Source organism: Ochlerotatus camptorhynchus, unplaced genomic scaffold (assembly GCF_037179485.1).
Source record: "Ochlerotatus camptorhynchus isolate MF236.1 unplaced genomic scaffold, CSIRO-AGI_Acam_v1.1 ptg000077l, whole genome shotgun sequence".
Taxonomy (NCBI): Eukaryota; Metazoa; Arthropoda; class Insecta; order Diptera; family Culicidae; genus Ochlerotatus; species Ochlerotatus camptorhynchus.
This window is the reverse complement of record NW_027040567.1, coordinates 9,500,219-9,519,227: the sequence shown is the minus strand read 5'-3', so window position 1 is coordinate 9,519,227 and position 19,009 is coordinate 9,500,219. Positions and strand designations below refer to the sequence as shown.

The 19,009-nt window shown below is 46.7% G+C and overlaps 1 protein-coding gene across 2 annotated transcripts; it reads right to left on the bottom strand.

Annotated features, from left to right (window-relative positions):
- Positions 1-48: 48 nt before the first annotated feature.
- On the bottom strand, positions 49-18,805 carry LOC135697759 (pancreatic triacylglycerol lipase-like). 2 transcript variants are annotated; one of them, XR_010517435.1, is made up of 3 exons: positions 18,744-18,805; positions 15,872-18,682; positions 49-68 (listed from the first exon to the last, which is right to left on the bottom strand). XR_010517435.1 is itself a non-coding variant. In XM_065217564.1 (2 exons), exons 1-2 carry the CDS (start codon positions 18,784-18,786, stop codon positions 17,715-17,717), a joined length of 1,011 nt encoding a protein of 336 aa, XP_065073636.1. In that variant the 5' UTR covers positions 18,787-18,805; the 3' UTR covers positions 15,713-17,714. The 2 variants fall into 2 exon arrangements, 1 of the variants encoding a protein (XP_065073636.1); XM_065217564.1 differs by lacking the exon at positions 49-68 and having other exon boundaries at positions 15,713-18,682.
- Between the last annotated feature and the right edge of the window lie 204 nt (positions 18,806-19,009).

Sequence of the window (19,009 nt, the reverse complement as noted above, 5' to 3'; positions counted from 1 at the left end):
TTTCTGGTCATAACTCCAAATTCGTTCTAATAAGACGCCAATGAGTGGTATTGAAAAAAAAAACGGACCTCTACCAGAAACTAAAATCAATTATTTTATTCATGTGTTTCACTTATACATTTTTGCCAAAACATCAGCCTTATACATTCCATAAGACAAACCACATAGGTCCTATAAGAATGCATAAAAGGTATGTGTGACCGCTTATACATTTCATTTGACACATGAGCTTCATTAACTTTTTGCAAGGCGTCTGCTTATTAGTTGACTTATACATTTCTCGATTACTTTTTCGAAGGGACGTATCTGCTTTTTTAAACAATGCATTTGAGCGTCGATTTGGCGTAACTGATAGTTCGCCCACGCATACTAACACTACCTTTAAATAGGGGGAAATTTCCCCTACCTAATTGTGGTGTTACTATGCGTGGGCGAGCTACCAGTTTCGCCATATCGACGATCAAATGCATTGTTCACAAAAGCTGATACGTCCCTTCGAAAAAGTAATCGAGATTTTATGAATAAGCAGCAATAGAAATTTGCCAAAAGGTATAAGGAGATTTCTATCCGTGTAGGTTCAGTTTCAAGAACTGAACACTTTTATGGATATTGAATTTACCTCTTTTAGGGATGATTTGGATCCTCTGAAGGGCCATTCCGTGGACTCAAGGGTAAATTTACCGAACACAACTCCGAATTCATATTGATAAGACGTCTTTGATTCGTTAGGAAAAGAAGTGGAGGTTTAGGATCAGTTTCTGATAAGACTCCAATGAGTTGTATTGAAAAAAAAATAATAAAGGGTTGTGTCCTAGACACGACCGCAGTATGACGTAGAACCACACAAAATTGATGTTTTTCATGCATTTTTGACTATTATACTTTATCTTAAAATTTTCAAGTATTTCAAGTTTCGGTTATGGTTCACTCAAAACAATTTAAAAAAATTTCTTGACAAACATATTAAAGTGAAATTCCACATGATTTTCATTTGACCACACATAAACATAATCCACTCAGAAGTACACATGATATTTATACGCAAATGAATAGTATGTGTCGTCACGCATGGTTTTTTATATGTACATAATATATTAAGTATGTGGCCGACACATAAATATTGATTTGTTGATCACATTGCAACAATTCATGTGTGGAACACATAAAAACTCCAGAACAAGATCCTAAGGATGATTATATATAGTCCAGGACCCGAAATTCTGAGGTTCACCGCCTGGTTGGCCTTCAGCCTCTCGATAAACGACGAACAGTCTCCTTGGAAAGGTTCAGAGAGATCAGATCTTCAGATCATACGTGATCATAGGTTATCAAATTCTTCAATTAAAACAAAACACACCCCCCAAGGGGTATTGTATTAACTAGATGAAATACGCAAATACTAAATTAGAATATCCAATGAACAAAGATGAAGAGTCAGATAGCACAGAACAGAAGGGGAAGTGCAAACAAATCTGTGAATCAAAAGGTGGTTCGTTTTTCTGCTACACAAGCGATGTATTGTGGTAGCGCTCCACACGGTCTTTCTATGGCCACTCACACTATCATAAAATGCTGCCTATCTTAACTGCAGGCAGAAGATGCCTTCTACCGCTAGGTGCGCTAGTGTTCGCAAATGACAAGTGGAGCCACTTTCTGATCCGAAGTTCCACTCCTGTGCAGATAGGCTAATCAATTGAAATGTAAAATCAATGTATACACCATAATCAACAGAAATAAACGAAATTTTACTACTACTACTTTGCAGTCAGTGGTGTGTAATTCATCAACATAATATCATCGAATATGTCTTTCAAGCAATTTTTTTTCTCAAATTTGAAAGTTATGGTGCGGGAAGAAATTAAGGGAAAAACTTCTGGTTTTACTAATAATTGTGGTTTGTTGAAAATTTATTTCCCGGAAAAAAAGTGATCGTCAAAGCCCATGTCTTTTTCGGGTTATTGTTGAGGGGGAGGGGAGAGGTTGTTGAGTGGGGGGGGGGGGAGAAGTTGTTGTGAAGGGGGAGGAAGTTTACAAACATTGCTTTTCCTCATTGTGTCGCATTCCTCATTTCACGCCGTGATCCACTTTTAGCCACTGACTCGGTCCTGCTTGCTGCAGGACCAAGTGCCACGCCGTCCGAGGCGACAATGAGCAAAATCAGTAGTAGTAAAATTTACGTTTATTTTCTGGGTTTTATGTTTCAACATTTGATTTAACATTTCAATTGGTTAGCCTTTGGCTCTTCATCTTTGTTCTAGTTAATTGGTTATTCTAATGTGATGATTGCGTTTAGCGCTAATTTACAGGATACCCTTTGTGGGATTGTTTTGGTTTGAATTTAAAAAATTGATAACCTACCTACTTGAGCACCTAACTACTTAAACTAGGTTGTCAAATCACGAATGATCTGGTGGTTTGATCGCAGACAGGCGACTCTGAACCTTTCCAGCGTGGAAGTCTTTCGCTCCTCGAGTGTTTGAAGACCGGCCAGGTGGTGAATCTCAGAATTACGAGTTCGCGGTGGACTGTTAAGGATCATTCTGAGGATCTTGTTTTGGATCCTCTGAAGCTTTAAGTGGTGGCACTTTGCACAACTCTCCCAGATTGGCATACCATACTCAATAGCCGGCAGAATGATTTGCTTGTGGACAGCAAGCTTGTTTTTGAGGGACAGGGTGGACTTCCTGTTTATCAGAGGGTAGAGCGACCTGATCAAGATGTTACACTTGGTGGATGTCTTGTCCACATGGGATCGGAATAGCAATTTGCTATCGAGGGTGAGACCAAGGTAGACTACTTCACTCGACCATTCAATGGGAGTGCTATCAAGATGGATCTTGACGTTAGCAGGCGGGACAAGCCGAGGTGAATACGAATGTGGAAACAGAATGGTTTGTGTTTTAACTGCATTGATACAAATCTTCCAGCTCTTAAAATAGTCGGACAAAACATCCAGGCCTGATTGTAGTTTACTCGCCAGAGCACGGATCACTCGACCCTTATAGATGATGGAGGTGTCATCTGCGAACATTGACAGGATACCACCACCCGGCAGGGGAGGAACGTCTGACGTGAAAATGTTGAATAGGATAGGCCCAAGCAGGCTACCTTGAGGGAACCCTGCATCAACGTTGAACGTATCAGAGGAGACATTGTTCAAGTAGACCTGGAATGATCTGCCCGACAAGTAGTTTTTGATGATCTTCACGAGGTAGTTCGGAAAGTTGTATCGATGCAGCTTGTACACTAGACCATCATGCCAGACATTGTCGAACGCCTTCTCGACGTCCAACAATGCCATGGCAGATGTATTGGAAACGGCCTTGTTCCGCTTGATGATGTTAGTAACCCGTGCGAGTTGGTGGATGGTAGAGTGGCCTTTCCTAAACCCGAATTGCTCTTTGAGAAAGATGTTATTATCATTTGAAAACACCAGCAGACGGCTGAGTATCAATTTTTCGAATAGCTTCGAGATGGAGGACAAGAGGCTGATGGGGCGATAGCTTTTGGCACTGGTAGGGTCTTTGCCAGGTTTGTGAATTGGAATAACTTTGGCTAACTTCCAGCATGCAGGGAAGTAGCCAAGCATTAAACACTTGTTGAAGACCACTGCAAGGTGCTTGAAGAAGTCAACACTCAAGTTTTTCAGCTCGAGGTTGACCACTACATCGACACCAGCGGCCTTCATGTTCTTTGTTGATTTAATCGCTGCTATCACCTCATCAGCCGATATTCTACTTTCGTCAGGGACAACTACGGGGGTGGCAGCGACACTAGCCATTGCCTGTGATACTGCAGGCTCGTGGGGACTCACCATGGCGTGGCCAAGGTTATGTGAATTTTCAAAGTGTTGTCCAAGAGCATTGGCCTTTTCAAATGGGGTTATTAGTAAAGATGGGTCCGAATTTTGGTTAGGAGAGGAAAGGGGAGGAATGGGCCTCGGCTTATTTTTTAAAATCTTTGCCATTTTCCAGAATGGCTTAGCACAATCTGGGAAAGAGCGAATCTTGTTTGCAAAATCGATATTTCTGAGATCCACCATCCTGGCTTGGATGATTTTGTTCAAACGGTTGCAATTGGTCTTCAGGTTAGGCAGCCCAGTACGCTGGTACTGCCTACGAATCGTGTTGCGGAGTCTAATGAGGTCTTTAGTAGGCCTGTCAAGGTTCAGAGTGTTACTCACCTGTCTGGATACTGGCACATGTAGCTCCCTGGCCCGGGAAATTGCTTGATCGATGGAGCGCAGACACCGGTCAACATCTTCGGACGATTCCGGTTGGACATCGTAGTCTACAGCGGTGTCGACGCAATGTTGGAACTGACCCCAGTCAACACGATGATAGTTGCGCCGGAAAGTTTCAAATCGATTTACGGAGGATCCCACCTCAGTCACCACCGGGTAGTGGTCCAAGCTGAGTTCCTGATAGGTGATAGGTTGAGCGATGTTGTTGCCCATGTTGCTGATGAAGATATCGATGGTAGCCTGAACACCGGACCGACTCAACCGGGTGGGAGTTTCCGGACTCAAGATGTTGTACTGCGCTTCCTGCAGGTCGTTGTTCAGGATGGTGCCGTTTTGATTGCGCCGATTGTTGCCCCAAGCTTGATGTTTGGCGTTCAGGTCGCCAGCGATGATAAAGTTTTCCCGTCGTCGTGTTAGCTTGATAATATCTCGTCGCAGATCTGCTGCTGATCCGTCCCTGATGTTGACTTGTTTGGAGCAGTAAGCCGCGACGATGGTGATGGGGCCGATAGGAGTAGAAACTTCCACCCCTACGGCTTCGATGATCTTCAGCTGAAAGCTGGGCATCAGTCGACAGCAGATGTTTCTCCTTATTGCAATAGCCACTCCTCCTCCTCCAGAGTTGGTTCGATCTAGCCTCACGAGCCGGAAATCGGGAAGGTAGACGTTTGTTTCAGGCTTCAGCTGGGTTTCAGTTATGATGGCAATGTCGATGTTTCGTTCATTGAGAAACTCCACAAACTCGATGTTTTTGCTCTTCAAGGAGCAAGCGTTCCAATTTACGATCTTGATGGCTTCACGGTCCATACTTAGTGACAAGGGACAGGGCAGCATAAAGCTGTTCAGATCGAGTCTTGCAGGTGCGCAAGATGATGATGACCTCGGCCACGAGCGTCACAAGTTCCTCCGAGGTGAACGGAGAATCGTCGACAGGCTCACCTGAGACAACACCAGCGTATGATACACCAGGGGCGGTGGAGGGACCTGGCATTGGCTGGGCAGCAGCAGTTGTTGAGCGGAAGTGGTTCTAAGTTCGGAACATGTCGACGGGGCTTGAGAGCTGGGTACTGGACTTCCGTGCGTGCAGGAGGCGAACGATGATTACGGAGGCGACCGGGCTGATTATTGATCGTAGCCTTCCGACGGATATTGATGAACTCCACTCGCTTGGGACATCCGCGATTGGAGGCTTAGTGGTTACCACCGCAGTTGACACACGTTGGCTCGATGTCATCATCTTGCTCACAGGACGCAGTCGAGTGAGTTCCAGCACACTTGCCGCAGATAGTCTTCATATGGCAGTTTTTGGTGCCATGGCCGTAGGAGAGGCAGTTCATACACAGCGTAACATCACGATGTTGGGATTTGTAATGCTCCCAACTGATGACGACCTGAAATAGGTCCCGGATTTTGGATCTCAGAGCCGCTAGACTGGTGGATCCCTTCGTGAAGTGCACCAGGAACAACTGGTCACGGAAGCTGGTGTTGTGGTTGGAACGCCGGTTTATTGGGAACACCGCCTCAGGTTTGAGCCCAAGCCGCTCCAGCTCGGATTTAACCACAACCGCCTCGAACGACGGTAATCCACGCAATAACAGCTTCTGATCGTGCGTGAAGAAGTCAACGTTGTTTTCCTTTAGGAAACATCCTGTTTGATTGTACTCCTCCAGGCTGGAGCACATGATTTTGGTGCCGATGCTGCAAAGCTTGAAGCGAGGCAGCAGCTTATGTTTTGCCAGTTCGGCACGCAGCTTGGCAACATCCTTCTCCGGCGTGAAAAGCGGGGGAATCCGCTCTCTTGCAGCGATGGGAACGACCTCACCATCGCCATTTTCTTCGGGGAGCACCGCAAACTGGTTGGCTTGCAGTACCCGTTTTCCGGCGTCATCCTGCGACGCGCTGGGCTGGATTACCACCTTCTTTGAAGGGCCCGCTGCTGAATCATTGGTACGTTTACGCACCATTTGTTTCGTGTTGGCAAGTTGCAGTAAACTTGCCAGAACGCGCGAAGGTGGCGACGCTTCCACGGCGCAACGCGACAGCACAAACCGAATCGTAGCGAGAACTCGAGCGAAAAAGAAAACGAACTGAACAGCTCAACAGTCGAGCAAAGAGTGGAGAGTTTTTTTAGTTTAAATGATCTTTATTTTAGTTTAACTTGGACGATTACCATATAAATTTTTTACTAAGTGATTTAATGATTTCTTCATCTTTAGGTATGGGCAAAATTCAAAATTTGTTTTACAGAATTAGTCCTAGACTTAGTACACGGTCGACCACCTTGGTGGGATTGATTTGTTTTGTTTTTAGAATTTGAAGAGAAACTACTTAATACTACTATTTACAGCTTAAAACTAACATACTCTACTATATACACTTAACATACTATGTACAAATTGCTTATTAAAGCATGTTCAGAAAGATTGCATTTTTGAATAAATTTAGTTGTCATATCATCAATTTTGGAATCTACTTTGGGAATTTCTGCCTCTTGATGGAGGTCTGCTATTCTTGTGTCGAATGGACGATCTAGGATCATCCTCAACACTCTATTCTGTGCAACCTGGATTTTGTTCCTGTGGGTCTGAGCGCACGATTCCCACACCGGGGCGGCATAGAAGATCGCGGGGGCTATGATCTGTTTGTAAACAGCCAGTTTGTTTTGCCTTGAGAGGCGGGATCTGCGGCAAATGAGCGGATACAAACACCTAACCAAGGCGGAGCACTTAACTAGGGTTTTCTCTATGTGCGAGCGGAACAGGAGCTTCTCATCGAACAACATCCCGAGATAAGTAACATCAGTGGACCACTCGACCCTTGTACCATCCATTATTACGGTACAGGAGGGAGACGGTTTAAGTTTTAATGATTGTCTGTGAAGGAACATGATCGCTTGGGTTTTCGAGGCGTTGATTTTGATTTTCCACGTGGTGGCATAATCAGTAAAGGTGTCAAGGCATCGTTGGAGCTTGTTCGTAATTTCACGAGGCATCCTACCCTTGACGGCTATCGCGGTGTCAACTGCGAACAGAAAGAACACGCAACCGTCTCCTAGAGGAGGGATGTCCGACGTGTAGATGCTGTAAAGCAGTGGTCCCAGCAGACTCCCTTGCGGAACACCTGCTGGGATCGGAAATTGTCCCGAAAGGGAACTATTCAACGACACCCTGAACGACCTTTGCTGGAGATAGTTACGGGTGATTTTCACAAGGTATGGTGGAAAGTTAGAGTTACAAAGCTTGTATATAAGTCCGTCGTGCCAGACATTGTCAAACGCCTTTTCGACGTCTAACAAGGCCATGGCTGTGGACTTGGATACAGCTTTGTTACTTCGGATGTTATTCATCACCCGCACTAGCTGATGATTGGTGGAATGCCCCTTGCGGAACCCGAACTGTTCCGGAAGAAGAATGTCATGTTCCTCCACAAACTTGTTTAGTCGGCTGAGGATCAATTTTTCGAACAGCTTGCTCAGCGCTGAGAGCAGGCTAATCGGTCTGTAGCTTGACGGTAGTGAAGGGTCTTTCCCAGGTTTGCGGATCGGGATGATTTTTGCCACCTTCCAGATGCTTGGAAAGTAGTGCAGCTCCAAGCATCTGTTGAAGGTGGCAGCTAGCAGCGAGTACACCCTCGGGCTGAGATTTTTCAACGCTAGGTTGAATATTCCGTCAAACCCGGGAGCCTTCATGTTCTTACTGTATTTCAGCGCTGAGCAAATTTGTTCCTCTGTAATCCGTTCTTCTGGAGGGACGGCACAAGGGGAGGCATCTAACGTCAGGACGCACTGCGCAACCTGGTTCTCGAGTGGACTTGGGATTTTAGAGCCAAGCAAATGCGACTGGGCAATGTGCTCCCCAATCGCATTGGCCTTCTCTTCGTTGGTGATAAGCCGTTCGTCATTGACTCTAAGTGGTGGAATGGGCTTGGGGTGAGACTTCAGCACCTTGGCAACCTTCCAGAATGGTCTGGAACGGTCGTCCAGGTTCTGAACGAGCCGCCCGAAACTCTCGTTCCGGATTGAGACCATTCTGGAAGCGATCTGCCGATTCAGATCGACCATTTCGTATTTACGCTGCAGATCCCCAGTCCGCTGAAACTGGCGTCTACGAACATTTCTGAGCCGAATCAAGAGTTTGGTGTGGGAATCAATTGCTTGAAACTTACCCCTCACAGGAACTCGTCGAACGCACTCTTCGTCAGCCACGGATATGGCTTGATGGAGACCCTCCAGGGCCCGGTCGATGTCATCCACTGTGTCGAGCGGTGGGTTGTCGTCGATGTGGCGGTCGACCACGCGTCGAAACTGAACCCAGTTGACTCGATGGTAGTCCTTCCGCTGGCACGGTGCAGGGGCCACGTTGTAGCCCAGCTCGGTCAGCACCGGTTGGTGGTCCGAACTCAGGTCGTTGACGGCAACCGGCTTGGCTAATCTGGTGTTTGCCAAGAACAGGTCCAGCGTCGATGGGTTGCCCGTCGGTGATGTGAAGGTTGGTTCGTCCGGAAACCAGACGGAATAGAGACCATGCTGGGAATGGTCGAATAGCAGGCGGCCGTTCTGGTTCTGCTGGTAGTTCCGCCAGGCCTCGTGCCGGGCGTTCAGGTCCCCTCCGATTACAAAGCGGGCATTGGTGTGGGTTATGATGGCAAGGTCGTTCTTGAACTGCTGTGCTGTACCATTGCTAACGGTACATTGCCGGGGGCAGTAGGCGGCGATGAACCGGACGTTTCCGGTCGATGTTTCCACCTCTATGCCAACGGCCTCGATGATGGAAGTGCGGTAGTGGGGTAGGGTGCAGTACTTGATGCCTTTCTTGATGATGACCGCGACACCGCCCCCCCTGGAGCTGGTGCGATCAAGCCGGACAATGCTGTGGTCGGGCAGCCAGAAGCTGTCACCGGTCTTGAGGTGAGTCTCGGTGAGAAGGCCCACGTCGATGTCGTGCTTGCGGAGGAAGTCTGCAAGCTCAATGTTTTTCGCCCCTACGGAGCGAGCGTTCCAGTTGGCGATCTTTATGGGTTCACGGTCCATAATTAGCGACGAAGGAGATGATAGCTTGGAGCTGTTGTGTTCTTGTTGCGCAGGTGCGCTTGATGATGATGGCCTGGGCCAACAGTGTGACGATCTCATCCGTTGACAGCGGAGAATCGTCTGTAGCTTCACCGGTTGTACCGGCCAATCCCGGAGCAGGGGGATCCGTCGATGGGCCGGAGGCTTGACTGGGTACTGCAGCGGCAGCCGACTGGGCAGCAGCCAACTGTTGGTTGAGCGGGAGCGGCGCCAACACTGGAATTGGCCGTGGTTGGACCGGTGATAACGGAGGAAAGTTCTGCGCGTTGTTTTCCGGGACCTTCTTGCGACCGGGCTGGTTGTTGGACGAGGCCTTCTTCCGGATCTCGGCGTATTCGGCCCGCTTCGGACAGGCCTTACTCGTGGCCTTGTGGGCAGCACCGCAGTTGGCGCATGTGGGAGCGGCTTCCTCGATGCTGTCGCAGTCGTCGATCTTGTGGTTTTTGCCGCATTTGATGCAGCGGCTGGCCATGCGGCAGTTCCTGGTGCCGTGCCCGAACAATAGGCAGTTCGAGCACTGAGTGACGCCACGGTGGGTTGGCTTATACCGCTCCCACTTCACTACGATGTGGAACAGTGTGCGTGTCGTATGGAGATCCTTCACGGTTGTGGAGTTCTTCTGCAGATGGACCAAGTAGAGCTGGTCACGATACTTGATGGCCTTGCTGCGGGTCATCTTGTGGATTTCGACCGGCTTGAGGCCGTTCGCCTTAATCTCGTCCATTAAGGTGGTGGTGTCCATGTCGTGGAGCCCGCGCAGCACCACTTTCAGCGGCTTGGTGGCCTCGACGTCGTGGGAGAAGTACTCCAGCTTCATCCTGTCCAAGAGGGCCTGGACTGCGTTGTAGTGATTTTCGGCCGAGACCATCAGTTTGTAGCCTTCCGTGCACCGTTGAATGGTGCAGCGAAGGCCCTGCTTAATGTAGAAATCCAGCTGCTCCCATAGCCCGGGAGGGAAGCCCTTCACATAGAAGGGTGGCAACTTAACTTTTTTAGGCACCGTCTCAGGGTCCGACTGCGGCTGGGCTCCGTTCTGCAGGGCGGAGAACGGATTGTTGCTCAGCAGCTTTTTTGCTGCCGATGCGGTGGCGCTGATGTCTTCAGGTCTGGGTCGTTTAGTTCCGGGAGGCCCCGGCTGCGGGTCCGCAACGCCTGTCGGGACGGGCAATGGGGTTTTCTTCTGCTTCTTCTGAGCTGGCTCGGTGGTCGCGCCGTCTCCAGGGAGAGTCTGTTTTCCCGATAAGCCGGCACTCGCGTTACCGCGCGATTTCTTACCCATGGCTGGGTCAGCGAGAGCGTCACTATACAACGCGGAGCTAATTCGAAAGAGTGGAGAGCAAAATCATTTTGCATTTAAATGATCTTTATTTCTTGTGATTGTGTGGTTTACATGTATGAATTTGTTAAGTGACACAGATTCGTCTTTTCAACTTTGGTACATTTGAGATTTTAAATATTATTTACAGTTCCTAGTCCTATCAGGCCTATTTTAAAGTATGACCACCTTGGTGGGATTGGTTTGTTTTAAATTTGAAAAAGGAGACTACTTATAACTACTATTTACAACTACAACTAACCTACAACTACTATATACACCTAACCTACTATATACAAATTGCTTATCAAAGCATGTTCTGATAAATTACATTTTTGTGTAAATTTAGTCTTAATTTCGTTAATTTTGGAATCTATTTTGGCAATGCCTGCCTCTTCATGTAAATTTGTTATTCTAGTGTCGAAAGGACGATCAAGAATCATCCTCAGCACTCTATTCTGAGCGACCTGAATTTTGTTCCTGTGAGTCTGTGCACATGATTCCCACACCGGAGCTGCGTAGAGGATCGCAGGTGCTACGATTTGTTTGTAGACGGCCAGTTTGTTCACCCTTGAGAGGCGGGATCTGCGGCAAATCAGCGGATACAGACACCTAACCAAGGCGGAACACTTGACTACGGTTTTCTCCACATGCGAGCGGAATAGGAGCTTTTCGTCAAACAACATCCCGAGATAGGTTACTTCGGCGGACCACTCAACCCTTGTGCCATCCATGATTACAGTACAAGAGGGAGCCGGTTTTAGTTTGGGTGATTGCCGATGGAGGAACATGATTGTTTGTGTTTTGGAAGCATTGATTTTGATTTTCCACGTGGTGGCATAATCAGCAAAGGCGTTAAGGCATCGTTGAAGTTTGTTCGTTATTTCGCGAGGCATCCTTCCTTTGACGGCTATTGCGGTATCATCTGCGAACAGGAAAAACACGCAACCGTCTCCAAGGGGAGGAATGTCGGAAGTGTAAATGCTGTAAAGCAAGGGTCCCAGCAGACTGCCTTGCGGGACTCCTGCTGGGATGGAAAACATGTCGGAAAGACAACCATTCAACGATACCTTAAACGACCTTTGCTGGAGGTAGCTACGGGTGATTTTAACCAGATGTAATGGAAAGTTGAAGTTACAAAGCTTGTATACAAGCCCATTGTGCCAGACATTATCAAACGCTTTCTCAACGTCTAACAATGCCATGGCTGTGGACTTGGATACATCTTTGTTACTTCTGATGTTATTCATCACCCGCACTAGCTGGTGATTGGTGGAGTGCCCCTTTCTAAACCCAAACTGTTCCGGAAGGAGAATGTTATTTTCCTCGACAAACTTGAGCAAACAATTGAGAATAAGTTTCTCGAACAATTTACTCAGCGCTGAAAGGAGGCTGATTGGTCTGTAGCTTGAAGCTAGCGTTGGGTCCTTCCCGGGTTTGCGGATAGGTATGATTTTCGCTGTCTTCCAGATACTTGGAAAGTAGTGCAGTTCCAAGCATCTGTTGAAGACAGCAGCCAGCAGAGAGTGAACCTTCATGCTGAGATTTTTCAACACTAGGTTGAATATTCCGTCAAACCCGGGGGCCTTCATGTTTTTGGTGCATTTCAGCGCTGAGCAAATCTGTTCCACTGTGATTCTATCCTCCGGAGGGATGGCACAAGGGGAGGAATCAAGGTTGAGTGCGCATTGCTCAACCTGAACTTCAAGCGGACTTTGGATGTTGGAGCCAAGCAAGTGCGATTTGGCAATATGCTCACCAATCGCATTTGCTTTCTCCTGAGGGGTGATTATGAGCCGATCGTCATCATTTTCATCTTTTAGTGGCGGAATGGGTTTAGGGTGCGTCTTTAAGACCTTGGCAACTTTCCAGAATGGTCTGGAGCGGTCGTCCAGATTCTGGACAAGCCGCCCGAAACTTTCGTTCCGGAGTGAGACCATTCTGGAAGCAATCTCCTTGTTCAGATTGGCCATTTCACGTTTCCTCGCTAGATCTCCAGTCCTCTGAAACTGGCGTCTACGAACATTTCTCAGGCGAATTAAGAGTTGGGTGTGGGAATCAATGGCAATAAACTTACCCCTCACTGGAACTCGTCGGACGCACGCCTCGTCAGCCACGGTTATGGCTTGGTGGAGTACTTCCAACGCTCGGTCGATGTCCTCCACGGAGTCAAGCGGCGGGTTGTCGATGATGTGCCTGTCTACCACGCGTCCAAACTGGGCCCAGTTTACGCGATGGTAGTCCTTGCGCAGGCTTGGAGCAGCAGCTACGTTGTATCCCAGTTCAGCCACCACCGGTTGATGGTCGGAGCTGAGTTCGTTTAAGGCTACCGGCTTGGACAAGCCGGTATTTGAAAGAAACAGGTCTAGCGTCGATGGGTTGCCTGCCGGTGAGATGAATGTTGGCTCGTCCGAGAACCAAACGGAGTACAGCCCATGCTGCGAATGGTCGAACAGCAGACGACCGTTCTGGTTCTGCTGGTAGTTCCGCCATGCCTCATGACGAGCATTCAGATCTCCTCCAACAACGAAGCGGGAACCGGTACGGGTGATGGTGGACAGGTCCTTCTTAAATTTTGCCGCTAGTCCACTTCTGGCGGCACACTGTCGAGGGCAGTAGACGGCGATGAACTTGACGTATCCAGTCGACGACTCCACCTCCACACCAAGGGCCTCGATGATAGAGGTGCGGATATGGGACAGAGTGTGGTATTTTATTCCTTTCTTGACGACGACCGCAACACCACCCCCCCTGGAGCTGGTGCGATCAAGCCGGATAATGTTATGGTCAGGCAACCAGAAGCTGTCGCCGGACTTTAGATGGATCTCGGTTAGAAGGCCCACGTCGATGCTGTGCTTGCGGAGGAAGTCGGCAAGCTCAATCTCTTTTGCTCTTACAGAGCAAGCATTCCAGGTGACGATAGTTAGCGGTTTAGACGCCATACTGGATGATGAACTTACCGAGCACCTGGATCTGTTCGGGCTTATTGCGGCACTTACGAAGAGCACCGGACATGTTGACGAAAATTTCCATCAGTTCATCCGCTGAGAACAGATCGGGGTTGTTGTTTTGCGCTGTTGGTTGTCTCCAGAATCCAGGGGGGGATGGAGAGCTTTGGCCAGCAAAATCACCGGAAGCTTCTTGAGGGGGGGCGGGTTGCACCCGCGAATTCGCTTGCCTTTGCTGGGGAGCACGAAGAGGCGGAAAATCCTCCGTCCTGAATGCTGGGGTTTTGTCCTTCTTGCGTCCTGGTTGATTGTTGCTTGACGCCTGCTTTCGGATGCGTTTGAAGTCCTCGCGTTTGGAGCACAGTCTGTCGGAACCATGATGTGCACCACCACAGTTAGCGCATTTTATCGCCACGGCTCCATCCGCAGGGCAGTTGGAAGTGGCGTGTTCTTGAGCGCAGTTGCTGCAGCGTGGCTTGATGTTGCAGTTGCGGGTACCGTGTCCAAAATTGAGGCACCTCTGACACTGCGTTACGTCACGATGACCGCCACGGTATGGCTCCCACCGTACGATGATGGAGTAGATCGATCGGATGGCTTGTAGCGCATTGAGCGTCACCGTCCCTTTCTGGAAGTGCACCAGGAAAAGACAATCCGGGTACGTCTTCACGTTTTCATCTCTCCTTGTCATTCGGAAGACAGCGATTGGGGCTAGCTTGTACCGGTTGATTTCGGCTTCGACCATCTTGGGGTCGAAGTTTGGTAGACCCCTGATGACTACCTTGAAGGGCTTCTCACCGGGAATGTCGTGCGTGAAGAATTCCGCCTTGGTATCCTTCAGATATTTCACGGCCACTTCGTACTCCGCTTTGGTTCGGAGCATCACCTTGGTGCCGATCCTGCCGAGCTTAAACTCAGCTGCAACGCCCAGCGATGAAAGATCGCCAATCAGCGTGTTGAGTGGGACTTGCTTCACCACCAGTGGAGGAAGCTTCCTTTTTGCTGCACTCGGGCTGGCAGCAGTTTCGTTGTCGACGGCGTCGCCGAAATCACCAATGACGCTGACGTTCGTCGCGGTGGCATCGTCCCGTCCACTCGCACCATCGGACTGGCCTTGATTTTTCTTCCTCTTCTTAGACCGCTTCACCGTGGCTGAGGTGGGATTCCCTACATCGGTGGGAAGAGTAGCGTACCTATTCGAAATAGGTACACTCAAGCTACCCTCACCGCTGTTCTTCTTCTCTGTTTTCTCTCGGAGCCTGCTCCGGGAGCGCTGTCTTCCCATCACACGAAGCGACCGACACTACTGGCGACGCGATTAAACTGCGAATGTTTGGAACAAACTAGAAACTTTTGAACAACTCGACAGAGCGAGCAAAGACCGAACTGTACTGCTTGACGTTCAAGCAGCTAATGATGAGAGAGCAAAATCACGACAGCAGCGCTGTTTTATATCTTTTCAGGATCAAGCAGAACGATGTGCAACCGAACCTGATAGGATTACTTGGCGTTTTTTATGAATGGGGCGGAGCCGAAAGTTTCTTTTGTGCAGAATATGTAAAATAGGATGGACATTGGATGTTAATATAATTGCATATATAGAGGTACCAGATATGTTTTACAGTCAGTTGTTGGTAATAATTGGAGTGTATGTCCCTGTTAAGCAATTGTTTTTTGAAAATGTTGGCTCTGCATGTAAGAAAATAATTGTTTATACATAATTGTGGTTTGCTTAAAATTTATTTCCCGGAAAAAATGATCGTCAAAGTCCATGTCTTTTTCGGGTTATTGTTAAGGGGGGAGGGGGTTTTGCATGCACGTTTTTTCAAGTCTCATTCCTCATTGTGGTGGACACGGCGTAATCCACCTTTAGCCGCTGACTTAGTCCTGCTTTCTGCAGGACCTAGTGCCACGCCGTCCGAAGCGGTAATGAGCAGAGGCAGGAGAGCAGCGCTGATTTATATCTTTTCATGTTCAAGCAGAATGATGTGCAACCAAGTGGTATTCGATTATGATAACTGGGTTTGGGAAAAAGGCTTATTTCATGAAAACAGTGATAAAATTATCATTTGTACATTTTCAAAAGTTTAATTACAGAAAAATCGGAAAAATATTTATTTCAGCAGATTTGTAATGTAATATCCTATCGATTGGCGTATTTAGATTTTTATTTCATATATAAATGACAAAGTTACAAGCGTTCAAAACCTAACACTCCTTCACCACACATATTTTTCGCTTTGCACCCCAGTATAGTCGACAAAGACGTAGTTCTACGTCAAAAAAAAAAAACGGACCTCTAGGCTCTGTTTCAAGAACTGAACACTTTTATGGATATTTAAAATTTTCCTGGTGGACTATCTCGTGGTCCTATTCTGTAGTCCGTTGAGTCCAAACTCTGATCATGACTCCAAATTGATTGTAATTAGACGTCTATGACCGGTTTCGAAAAAAACACAGAGCTCTAGGATCAGTTTCATGAATTGACCACTTTTACGGATGTCTCGGATCTACCGGTGAACCATCCCGTGGTCCACAGGGTTCATATTCCGGTCACAGATCCGAATTCATTCTGATAAGAATTCAATGAGAGGTTTAGATAAAACCATGATCAGATTCATTAATTTGCCACTTTTACGGATCTTCCGGATCTTTCCGTTGCCCCAGCGACCATATTCCGTTCGCAACTCCGAATTCACTACGATAAGACGTCTATGAGTGATTTCATAAAATTTGTGGAGCTCTAGGATCAGTTTCATGAATTGACCAATTTTACGGATGTTTCGGATCTTTTGGAGGACCATTTTCTGGTCATAACTCCAAATTCATTCTGATAAGAATGGTATTGAAAAAAAAAAACGGATCTTAGACTCAGTTTCAAGAACTGAACACTTTTATGGATATTCCGAATCTTCCTGGTGGACTACAAACTTAGAAAAAAATATGTAGATTTAGGTGCTCTGAGACTGACATATACGAGCGTTAATTTTATCATAAAATTGAGTAATTATAGACGCAAAATTCAGCTCAATCAAACTTACTTTTGAACTTTTCAGTCTCGGAGCACTTAATTTTACATGACATGTTTGTTTACGTCTCATCCTTTATGTCAAATATGGATTCCGTCACGTGTGAAATTAGTTATGATTTTAATTTGACGTCAGCTTTGAAAAATCACAGAGCTGTAGGACCAGTTTAATGACTTGACCACTTTTACGGATGTTCCGGATCTACCGGTGAACAATCCCGTGGTCCACAGGGTTCATATTCCGGACCCAAATCCAAATTAATTCTGATAAGACTTCAATGTGTGGTTTAGAAACAAACCACGGAGCTAAAGGATCAGATTCATTAGTTTGCCACTTTTACGGATGTTCCTGATCTTCCGATGGACCATCCTGTAGTCCCCAGCGTCCAAAAACCAGTGATAACTCAAAGTTAATTGTAATAAGACGTCTATGAGCGGTTTCGAAAAAAAAAACATGGAGCTCTAGGATCAGTTTATTTAATTGACCATTTTTACGGATGCTTCGGGTCCTCCGGAGGACCAGACTTGTGACTTTCCGGATGCGAAATTTTCCTAAAAGGTGGTCATCTATCTTGTTAATAGCTTTTCAGAAGACACCAGGAAGTTATCTCTTCAAATTACTCTACCATAAGTGTTTGTTACCAATAAGCTCTAATCCCATATGCTACGTGTATTCGTTAATGCCGGTTCTTATTGTGCGATCCCTATTAACCATACTATAGGAATCTTGACTGTTATAGGTTAGGTATATATATAGTAGAAGTAGATAAGTTGTAGTTGTAAATCCCTTTTTTCAATTCCAAATAAACCAATCCCACAAAGGTGGACATTCTCTAAAACAGGCCTGATAGGACTAGGAACTTTAACTAATAATTATTAAATTTCAAATGAACTAATGTTGAAAAGACGCATCTATGTCACTTGAAAATTCATACATGTAATCCACATGGATTCAAGAAGTAAAGATAATTTAGAGTAAAAAAAAACATTACAAATTCTATATACTCTTTATGCAAATCTGTAATAGAATCTAACATTTCTCGCTTGGTTGGTTTTCAAAATCCCTTACTGTAAATAACCATACTCAAACTACAAACACACTCACAACTATTCTACCCCTTCGCATAGGGCTCCTCTGAGTTGGTACAAATCAAGTAAAATCCTTCCACTCCCTTTCCATGATTGGACGGTTCACCACCCATCGTCACGCCGTCAGAGCTACTCGAAACACATTGGCCAGCTGCTAGGTCATCGTGTGATTGACATCGAGTCGCGCGGAAACCTACACTACTCGTCACTGATTCGGCAAAATAGCTCCAAGCACGCGCATGAGCACAACTCCCAAAAAGATCAAATCCGCAACCCGGTTGACTAGATCCTCCATTAGCATAAAAGTTAGCACCGCCCAACGAACCGTAGAATCCCAGCTGGCCAGCGTTGGTAAATACGGTTTCCACATATTGCGCATCTTTTTCACTGAGTACATCGTCATTATCTGCAGAGAACAGGGGACCAGCCGGATCCAGTCCGATAATTGAATTAATTCGACCATTCTGATGTTTTCCAACAACTCCGGCTACGTGACCACCCAAACTGTGTCCAATTACGTAGATTGTATCGAGTGAAATTCCGGCGCCATTGACAAGGGTATCGATCATATTTGATATCACTAATCCTACAGAAGCGACGCGATACCTTGCAGTGATATAATTGATGGTTTGTGCTCCCATGCCCCAATCGACGTTGATCACATTGAAGTCACCAATCGCCAGGTAACTGTTCCGAATCAAGCTCTGCATTTCTGAGTTTCCGTCCTGAATCCACCCGTGCACAAGGAATCTGGTTTGATGTTGGGGATTGAAGTTTGAACTGTTGACCGAAGATGTTTCGTTTGGCTTCAATATTTGTCCTTCCTTCGGATTTTTGCGTGTATAAAGTCTGAAGACGGTGTCGGTTTCGGCGTTGAAGAACGGTTCCAAGTGTGTGTCGATGACGCTATAGGGATTCGGGTTGACCAAGCGCATGTCTCCTTTGGCATCTCGTACGAAATTTATCAGATATTTTGCATTGACGGTCGTAGCTGGCGATGATATAGAAGTTGTAAATTTGATCTATAGACACAAGATATTTTCCGAGGTTACCTAAAAGTGCAAGGGCACACAAAATCGACACCTCAAGTTTCATCACTTTCCTGATTGTCCAAAGAACTTTGATAAACTGGGCTGTATTACTGCGTGGTAATCCGTTTTTTATTTATATTGTGTAGCACATGCTAGCGCAAAGCCTTTTTAAAGAGGTACTTGAATTATTACTATTACAGTAGACGCAGTGTCGGATGTAGTATTTGAGGAAGGGGTGGGCGTCAAATATCTTTGGGGGCCCCGAATATAAACTAATCTCGAAGTTT

Coding starts and splice junctions, on each gene's coding strand:
- LOC135697759 (XM_065217564.1), bottom strand. CDS start 18,786: ATGAAACTTGAGGTGTCGATTTTGTGTGCCCTTGCACTTTTAG. Junction 18,683..18,743: donor GTGTGCCCTTGCACTTTTAG/GTAACCTCGGAA, acceptor TATCATCGCCAG/CTACGACCGTCAATGCAAAA.